Source organism: Melospiza georgiana, chromosome Z (genome assembly GCF_028018845.1).
Source record: "Melospiza georgiana isolate bMelGeo1 chromosome Z, bMelGeo1.pri, whole genome shotgun sequence".
In the NCBI taxonomy this organism is placed as follows: Eukaryota; Metazoa; Chordata; class Aves; order Passeriformes; family Passerellidae; genus Melospiza; species Melospiza georgiana.
The window spans coordinates 75,160,260-75,170,340 of NC_080465.1; the positions used below are offsets into that span (position 1 = coordinate 75,160,260).

A 10,081-nucleotide genomic window follows, 5' to 3' on the forward strand; every position below is an offset into this window, starting at 1 on the left:
CACCATTTGGTGTGCATGATGGGCAGTAGCCACATGCAATTTCTGGAGGGAAGTACGGGTATCCATGACATGGTCCCAGTAAGCTTTCTACTGTTAGGCCAGTGGTTGTGTGAGCCAGAGGAGATTAGTATTGGTTACAGAGTGGTTTCTCTGTGTTTGGCCACATGCATAATAACAGAGGAAGTTGCTAATGTGGGAATATGGAGAACATCAGTACCCAAAGTCATAGACCATGTTCTTTTCCACCATAAGGCCAAGCCAAAGCCTTGTCAAGCTGGGGAGATGTGCAAAGTCCTGGATGACAGCAGTGATCCTCCCTGGATGTGGACAGCCTGTGCTTTGCAGTTGTGCAGCACCTGGCACTTTGGCATTTCCCACCTTCAGGAGTGGTAGCTGGGTTAAACGTTAGTGTCGGTTGTGCAGAGAGGTGGGGCTGTGGTGCCCTCTTCTCAGAGCCTGCCTTTGCCATCATCCCTTACTGATAGGAGTGCTCTGAGGAGTGTCAGAACTGTAAGCAGGGGAATCCAGGCTGGCTGTGGCAGGAAGAGGCCTGTGGGGGTCTCTGGCCCTGTTCCCCACTCAGGACAGAGCCAGCTTTCATGCTGGAGCAGGCTGCACAGAGCCCAGTCCTGCTGGATGCTGTCTGTCTCCAGAGATCGGGTTTTCCTACTTCCCTGCCTCAATGTTTGGTCACCATTGAAAAAGTGGTGCCTGAATTGAAACTCCAGTTTAGGCTGGAAGATTCTGGGCCCTCTCAGTTCAAGCTCTCCTTTCCTCTAATTAGGTACCTTAAGAGTTGGGCAAAGAAAACCTGCAAGGGTTTCTTTGAAGGTTTTCTCATCCTGGGCACAGCTCTGTTATCCCCCAGGTTGCTTTCCAGCCCCAGTGCATGATAACCTGTGCCCATGGGAATCTGCTGTGGCTTCAGCAGAGCTGCCAGGTCTGCCAAGGTGTAAGCTTAGTTCTCCTGTCACCCACAGCAGCCTGGGATAGTCTTGGGTGGTGAGAGACAGGGATGTGTGAAAGGCTTCATAAAACTGAGGAAGACCACCAAATTGTGATACAATTTCCTTGCAAAAAGCACTGCTTCCTCACCTGGAAGGACACTTGGGAGAGGAGGTGCCCAGTGCTCTCCTCCCTTTGAGAAGGAAGGTGGACCTCGAGGTCCTGCAGACATGTTCTAGAGGGCACTGGGAGATTTCTTGGGCAAGAGGGAAAGGGAGAAGCATCCTTCACAAGGGTTTTAAAAGGGAGAAGGAAGCAGATTTGGAACTGTTTGCTCTTTCACTTTCCTTTCTGGTGTCTGAGGAGTCACATCAAGACCTGTCCCTTGCTTTTCAGTGATGAATGTTTGACTTGCTGCCAGGAAACCTCAGCCAAGAGGTGCAGATGTGGGTAGAAAATGGAGTTTTTAAAGTGTGAAATACTTCTCTACCTCATGCTGGAAGTGGGTTCTATTGCTGAACTGAGTTTTTCAGCAGCTACCAAGGTGCTGCAGATGCATGGGTACAGAGCCTCTGTATCTCTGAAGGGGTCAGGGCTGAGCAACTCTCATGGAAGCCTGAAAGAAAGAAGAATGCTTGCTTGAAGAGAAACTGGAGGATGCTGGATGAGCTGATTGGGAGAGCTGTCTCTTTGGGGAAGCTTGCAGCAGGTCTGGCTGTAGATTGAGGCAGTCAATCAGGAAACTCATTGAGGTTTACAGGGTTTACTTTTATGTATCTAGACAAGCTGATGTCAGTAAGTGGCTCTGGAAGTGAAAGGTAGAGAAAAGATTTTCCTGGAAGGCAGCTTTCATTAATCTTCAGGCAGTTATGATTTACATGGTCCAGTCAATAGTGACATCCAAATTGCCTGAATCTTTACTGCTTTTTACTGCCCATTTTTATTAATACAGGTTATAATAGATTGGGAATTGGGTTTGCTCAGGTTGCAAACTACAGCTGCTCCTAAATCCAATATGCTGAGATCCCAAGGAAGAAAGATGCATATGAGCAAAGGTCACATTGCTTGTTGGAAGCAGTGTTGATTCTCTTGGTGTCCCTTGTTCTTTGACATGAGGCTTCCTAGGAGGGAACAGATCAGGAACTGGTTGCAGCTTTCTCTGAAGAGTGAGCTGTGGGGCAGAGAGCCCGAAATCTGCCTCAGCATCTCTATCTGGGAGGCTTTTCTTTGTCTTTATTGCTTTTAGATATTGTTTGTTCTCTTGTGGCTATCTTATTGGAGATATCTTGCAGTAACAGTTTGCTTGTCATTCATAGCATCCAAATCAGTAGTGGGCAGTCCTGAAGGAGCTGGTAAATATCTGCTTTTCTAGGCAAACAGGTGTTTATTTTCCTGAAAAAATCACAGAAGTGGTGCTGCGCATGGTCTCAGAGAACTCAGTTGTATCCAGTTAAGTTGGAATGCCTCAAAAGCTGATTTTGCACTGCAGGACCACTGCAAGCTGCTGATGCTGAGCTGTCAATAGAAGCTACTCCTTCCATGAGAAATCATCTGACTTCATCTCTCAGTGTATTGATGTTGTTGCTTCAAGGCAAAACCTTTTCATTGACTTTGGCTTTGCTTGGTAACCTCTCCAGCACCTTTTTATTTCTCCTTCCCTGGCTCTTGCTGCTCTAAGCAGTGTTCAGCTCTTCCTTGTCCTGTGGGCTGGAAGCTCTGGGGGTGATCCAAACCCTGCAAGAAGTTGGTGCCAGAAAGAAGTGTGGTGACAGCAGTGAATCCTTCTGAGAGAACTTGGATGAGAAGGCAGTTTGGACGCAGAACTGACTGGCTTTGATTCAGAGTAATTTGCTCTCTCTTAACAGCACAAACCACAGAACTGAGCAATGGGGCTGTGGCCATGGCTGACAGTGCAGCCATGGTGGGTTTGTAGCAACAAAGGGAGACATCTGCCTCACAGATGCTGTGGGATTTTGTGTTCTTCTGTGGGAAGAAAAGAAACATCTGCCCTTTACTGAGATTTCCACACGAAAACAGGATTTAAATGCCTTGGTGTTTTGATTGAATTGAGGGGGGCAGGGAGTGGCTTCTTCCCCTAGTTGAGGCTGGTAACCGGGAGATCCACTCTTCTGTCCGGCCTGTTTGTCCCTGTTCTTCCAAAGTCAAAGTGTTTAGCAAGGCAGTAGTGCTCTGGAGCTGAAAGATTGCTGTGTGCCTTTTCCAGGGAGCTTAATCAGAGTAGAAAATGAAAGAAGAGGTGCTGACTCCTGACTGCTTGATTTTTTTCCCGCTTCAAGGAGATGTGCTGCAGGAACTGGCCTGAGTTGCTCTGGTGCCTGGGAGGCTCTGGGTAGAGATGAAAGGCTGGCTGTGGGATTCAGGCAGCAAATTCTTCAATTCCAGAACTGATCTGATAGAGAAGGCCTGTTCTGTGATCCTGTCCACATGAGAAGGCTTTGCAGACAGACACTTCTGAGGGAAAGCAGGTGCCAGACATCCCAGAGAGAGGGCTTCCCTGGAGATTGAGCCCATCAGCAGCCTCCCTGCCACCTACAGCTCAGAGTGCCTGGTTGAGCAAACCCTGGGTTCGCTCCTGGTGGGGATTCTGCAGCAAGGCTAAATAAATTTAAGTGTCTGGGATGAGGCTCCCATTGAGTGTCCATCATGGCTGCTGATCTATGTTCTGGTGGCTGTGTGGCTGCAGAGCACTCCTGTGTTTGCTGGGGATGTGGTGTGAGAAGGCTCAGTCCGTGCAGCTTTTGCTCCAGGGTGACTTGGCTATCCTCTGGCCTTGAGACCATCCAGAGCACACAGGGCTTGTGGATTTGCTTGCCATGCCTGTCTGCCTGCATTCTGGAGCTCACAAATGCCAAAGGCTCTGGTCACTTCCCCGAGCTGTTCACTGATTGTGGGGTACATTGGGTGAAGCAGCCTGTGCCATGTCCATCTGCCTGTCTGTTATGGCTCTTAACAGATCTCAGATTTCTTAATGGGTCTTTGGTCTCACAGGTCACTGATGGGATGTGCTGTCATTCACTGAGATTTAGCTTTGTTGGGCTGTAGGAAGAGCTTGTGGCAGAGAAGTTGTCCATTTTGTGAGATCTTTTCTGTGTGGATGAGCAGGAAAATGTTTCCTGCTTTACAATAAACATCCCTCTAAAGTAGTGTTTTGCATTTCTTGCACCTTAAGGCAAGACCTATCAGGAAGACTTTGAGACTTTGAGCCCTTCCTTTCTTCTTCCCATGGTGCAAAAATGCATCTCTTGCTACTGCATTTTAGAAAGGAATTAATGATAATAAAAATTCTCTATTTCCTAAAACATGTAAGCTGTGATCCTGTGTTGTAGCTGTAATTGGTGAAATCTTTCCAGGTCAGTCTGCTCCCTTCTTGTTTTGACTGACAGGGCTGAGTCCTTCTATGGTAACACCAGGTAGACAGGGAAAAGCTGAGAAAGTTCTGTGGGCTCTCATGTTGGGCAGGAAGCTTCCTATCTGGATCTGCACCTTTGGAAGGGCAGAGGTGTCAGGAAATCCATCACCTGCTTTCAGGGCTGCAGAGCTGCCACAGACCCTTAGCACAGTGCCCTGGGCTGAGGGTGGGTACACGTGTGTGTGCCCCTTTGCTCAGTGGGGCATCAGCCCCATGTGCTCCTGGGCTGAGCTGACAGGGGACTTGTGGCTGCATCTCTTCTGTGTTGGCAATGCCCTCCCAGAGCCTCTGCAGGGTTTGTCGTGTAAAAAGTGACAGAAGACTTTTGTCTCAATGATTTGGTGGATTGACATCTGTGCTGGTGCAGGCAGGAGGACACGAGTGGCTTCTTTTCTTTCCACATTTCTTTCCTGCTGCCCCCAAGCCCCCGGACAAGGGATGGCTGTGTAGCTCTCAGGTGGAAAAGTTTGCTTAGTTTGAATGCAATTTGAAACCTTTTATCAGCTGAATCTCAAACCCAAGGATTTCCTTTGTCATTTAAAAGAAAGTCACAGAGGTAGCCCCAGCCTGGGGTTACTTGGACAGTGCTCCTTGCTCTGTTGGGGTCATGGGAGAGGCTCTCTCTGTGTCACATACCTGGGAGCATCAGGGCAGGTCACAATAGGGTGGCAGAAACCTTGAAATGTTAACCACAAATAAGTAGTTGTTTGTTGGAAGTAAGTAGCTTTAATAAGGTTTTACACTGGTGGGTTCCTTGCTAAGAGCACTTAAAATTCTCTGAAGACTGAGCAAGTGTTTATTGATGCATTTGCCTTCTGAGCTGCTGTTGAACTAGGAAATAGTACTGTAGGACACATTTTTGTGTGCAGAGACCTCCCTTAAAGGCTCTTCCAGCATCTGTGATGCAACGAGCCTAATCTCTTGGTAGAAGCAAGAAAAAAATGTGGGGATAAAGGGTCAGATGGAAAAAATCCTTTCCCTAAAAGACAATGTACATACTTAAACAGTAGCTACTTAACTAGCAGCAAGTAGATACTTAACAATGTAGATACCTAACAACTAGTAGATACTTAACTAAATTTCACTTAGCTCATTGCAAAATCCATGCTTCAGATGGAGGTGCTTAATCTGGTAATCCCATTTTAGATCCAGGCATTGTTTTACTCACTACATTTCTCCACCCTTTTCATTCCTATAACCCAGATGGTTTCTTAAAGAGGTTGTTCTAATCTTCTTCCAGGTGCCATATACACCTTCTCTCTGGACAATGAGGCCTCTCCAAAGTGTAGCCCTGAGCTTGTAGGCCCCCATGTCCCTGTGAGATTGGAACCAGCTGTAGGTTTTGTTGATGGCGGGGATTTCTGTGGGCCTTGGAAGCTGACTTGCAACCAAAGATAGAGCACCTGGAGAAGTGAACAAACTTAGTCCCTGCCTTTTCTCCCTTTTCTCTGAAACTTTTCCTGGAAGAAGGTGTTTGCAGGCTCAGACGAGTCCAGTGACACTGGGCAGAGAACGTGGGATGTGGAAGGGAGGGTGAACTGTTTGCTTTTACTCCCCAAGCCTCTGAACAAACAGGAGTGCAGTGACTAACACACCTGACCCTTTTAATGCTGCCATTTCTCAAGAACTCCACAGCTCATGGGCCAGTTTGAAACACTATCACATGTATGACACTGGGAGCAGGACAAGTGCAGAGATTTTGAATTGGATGCCATCCTTTTAACATCTGCCCTCTGCTCCCTGCTGTTTGGGGAAAAAAACCCAAACCTGCTGGGTATCAGGCCAAACAGTGGTTTTATTGGGAAATTAGCTGAGCCTGGGAGATTTTTTTTTACTGCAAATGCTGCTGGCTTCTGTCCAGCAAGATGCATCTGTAAGAAATACTGTTCTCACAAGGAGCATCGCGTGGCGCTGAGGCCTCGCCCTGCAGAATAGCTGGGCTTTTTCAGGTTCTCACATGTCTGCTCCCCTTTGCTTCAGAAAGCTGTGCCTTGGCGGTCAGCGTGCCCTGAGCTTTACTGCCATTCCTTGAGCTTTCCCTCCCTCCCTCTTTGGCTAAAAAAAGAGGAGTCTCCCCTGTTGACTGGGCTCTGAGCATAACCTGTTGCTCTCAGTACAGAAATGCCAGGGTGGATTACCTCTTTCTCAATGTATTTTTAGACAGTGGTTTTTCTAGCTAATTTGGTGAAATAATGCCTTGACCAGGCTTGCCCATGTGAAAGCCCATGGAATGGGATGAGTTGGCAGTTCTTGGGATCTTTCCATCTTGATGACCTGATTTTTGTTGCCCTCTGTGAGGGCAGCAACACTCCAAACTCAAATCTGTCTCTGAAGATTGCAGACAACTCCACCTCTCCTTGCTTGTCAGGTCTGTATTCTAAAAATGCCACCTTGCCTTTTAGGATCACTGGTAGCACCAACCCACTCTACTTTTTTTCCTACTGCAGTTCTGGTATGTCCATACAAGAGCCCATCCAAGTTTGTCTTTGATTATGATTTTCTTTTCGTACATATCCTCATGATACGATGATGCCAGCAGAGAACTCTTTTGGTAAAAGCTGGGAAACTAAGGTGAGGGAGAAGAAGGCTGAAGAGGGAGCAGAGGGTCTGTATTCTGGGCAATAGTTTGTTCAAGTCTGGTGAAGCCCTGTGCAGAAGCTTCTCCTGTACTGATGCTGGGGACTGTTTGCTCAGCCTGCTAAATACGTCTTGTTGCCTGATGTTGATCTCCACCAAGACAAACACGTATCAGGGAGCAGCTGCTTGGCTGTCTTGGTCAGCTTCTTTCAGGGTACACTTCTCTTGGTATCAGCATGTTGGGTGATGAGCTGTAGGGCCAGACTTCTGGGTTCAAGAAGTTGCTTGCACACAGCATTGTTTCCTTGTGCTGTGGTGCTCATCTCTCTCCTTGCAGCCCTGGGAATCCAGCTGGTGTGGGCTTGGGGGAGGCCAGGCTGGGCTTTAGTCATCCCTTTGTGCAACATCTCTCTTTGATCTCTGCTGCCCAGCACCACCAAAGGAGATGCTCACTGGCACCACTGCTGAAGCACAAGGGGCAAGGAGGACAGATTGCTGCAGTGCCTCCTTTGAGCTTTCCATCTTTCCACCCCACAGAACTTTGTGTTATTACTTAAAACCTCCGCTCTAATGTTTCCTTTTTTTGATAAAGTCCTGACAGCTCACATGGGGTTTATCTTGGTGGAAGAAGGAGCTTTGATATCTTGGTTGCACAGATTGCAGAGCTTGAGATGCTGGCCTCTGGTTTTGTGTTTGTCTTTGGTGCCATGAGGTGTACTGTGGCAGGACTGCCTGCTAGGCAGGGCCTGCCTCTTTCTGTCTCATGCATTGTGGAATCTTGGATATGGTTGCTGGACACTGGGAAGGTACAGCTTGGTAGTGCCAGGTCAGCTGATGGAGGACCACAGTGAGAGACACTCAGGGGTTGTCACTGAAGGATCACTGTCCTTAACCTGTGTTTGTTTTCTCTCCAGAACGCCTTTGATGATCTTGCCTTGTTCTTCTATGACAAGCATGGAGGGGAAGTTATTGCAGTTCTGTGGAAACCTTTGAGCTTCCAGCCTCAGCCTTTTAAGGTGAGTTTTTGCCTCTGTTTTAAGCGTCGTGTTACCTTTGTACCCTGAAAGCTGAAGAGCTCTTTTTATCTTTCTGTATGGTAATTGATGAGAGTCCAACTCTCATCAACCCCAAAGCCCTTTGAGAAATGGAGGTCGTGGTTTTGTCGCCTCTTGGAAGGGGAGAAATCAAGACAGAGATGTGGCCACAGTGCCTTTAGTATCAGGAGAACTGATAAGGAAAATAGACTATCCCATTCTTGTGGCTTTGGGATCTTCCCAGAAATACCCAGCCCAAGAAGCCTAGATCTGGAGTGCCCATGTCCTCGTTGATGCATGGAGCTGTTTTCCAGCTGCTCTGTGTGGGTTGGCAAACCCTGGAGGGTGGTTAAGCCAGGTGTGAGGCACACTGGAGTGATTCATGCTGCTTTCTATGAAGGAAAGACGCAAAGAAACCGGTTACTCATGGCTCTGAGCTGGCAGCCCAGGCTCTGCTGTCAGTCTCTGGTGATTTATCTCCCCTCTCTTCACGGCCAGAGGGCATTGGCCATTCTGCCTGGCTGCTGTTGTGAAACCCAGTTATTCACAGTGGTGAAACAGAGGAGGAGATGCTTGCATCGGAGCTGAGTCTGGCTGGGTTAAACACAAAGGTTCTGCTTTTGCCACTGTTGGAGCCAAGGATACCTTCCCACCTGAGGTCTTGACACCCACCAAAGAGCAGAAGTAGCTCTTACTCAACCTTGTGCTGTGATCCCTTTTGCACACTCCTTGTGCCCTGCTTACCCAGGCTCTGCCATGCATCTGCACACTTGTCATTCCACCATGCCCCTGGCCATTGCTTTGCCTTGTGACTTCCTCACGCTCTTGGGACTGTGGCTCCAGGGTAAACCCTAAAAGGGGCTGGAAGGGTAATTTTGCACTTTGTTAGCTCTAAAAATGAGCACTGATAGTGTTGAGAAGTGAAACTTGTGGAACTGGGTGTAGCAAGGTTTGTATGTGACAAGGCAGGAGAGGAACTTGGTTCACTTGCTTGGGGCTGGCAGAGGTTGCAGTGCAACTCTGAGCAGGTGCTCCCATTTGTGCAATGTTTTCTGTGTCCTGCAGGTCTCCAGCATGAGGGGAAGGAAGGTGACAACTCTGAACAACGAGCTGGTCTGTATTCCCAATGTGGAGGCAATTCTGGAGGACTTTGAGATTTTGGGAGAAGGCCTGGTCAAAAGTGTGGAAGCTCGTACAGAGAAATGGACTATCTGAAACCACTGAGAGGTGTCAGAGCGGCCTGTCCTCAAGCAGTTTGTTACCTCTGGGTCTGTTCCTTTCTATAAATCAGTCCTAGAAGATCCTTTTAGCTTTCTAAATCCCAGAACTGTATGTTTTACTCTATTTATCTTTATATGTATGGTTCAGAAAAGCAATGGGACCTGATATACAAATGCCTGTTTATTTTGAAGGAAATATAAAGATGGGATAAAGTTTTTGAAAATCTTCCTGTTTCTTGTTCATTGTAGGAATTGGAGGTGTGCTCACATGAGAATGGAAGGGTCTGAAAAATATGGCTGAAGTGTGCAATGGAAAGGCAGTTTCCTGGTTTGGTAGGGAGTTTACATGAGATGCTGCTGTTGTAGGGGTTAGCAAAGCCAAAAGAACAGTTGTTAAAAGAATGACCAGGTTATTCCCTGCTGCTCAGCCCCAGTGAGGCATATTTGGCACACTGTGTTCAGTGCTGGTTTTCCCAATAAAAAGGAGACACTGGAGCAGGTCCAGTGAAGGGCAACAAAGACAATAAAGGAATTGAAGCCTCTGTGATGAGGGGAGAGGGTGCAAGAGCCAGACTTGTTCAGCCTGGACAAGAGAAGGCTCAGGGGGTTTTGCCAATGTGGTGAGGCAGTAAAGAAGATGGATTGGGTCCAAATGATGGGTGAGAGAGGTAAATTGAAATGCAGAAAGTTCTGCTTAAAATGCTTTTTCTTTACCATGAGGGTGATCAAACATTGGCACAGGTTACCCACAGACTCCCAGGTGGAGTCTCCATACTTCATACTCAAAACCCAACTGGACGTAATCCTGGGCAACCTGCTTCACGTGACCCTGCTCAGAGCAGGGATGTTTCTCTCATGTAGAATGATTGTGAAGG

The 10,081-nt window shown here is 47.6% G+C and overlaps 1 protein-coding gene across 1 annotated transcript in view; it reads left to right on the plus strand.

The window, feature by feature from the left end:
* NOL6 (nucleolar protein 6) overlaps window positions 1-9,432 on the plus strand; it is a 38,593-nt gene extending 29,161 nt beyond the window's left edge. Inside the window, exons 26-27 of the mRNA XM_058044580.1 lie at window positions 7,867-7,968; window positions 9,052-9,432. Coding sequence (XP_057900563.1) covers window positions 7,867-7,968; window positions 9,052-9,201 — 252 coding nt within the window. The 3' untranslated portion in view covers window positions 9,202-9,432. The remainder of the gene's footprint in view (window positions 1-7,866; window positions 7,969-9,051) is intronic.
* The last annotated feature ends 649 nt before the right edge of the window (window positions 9,433-10,081 follow it).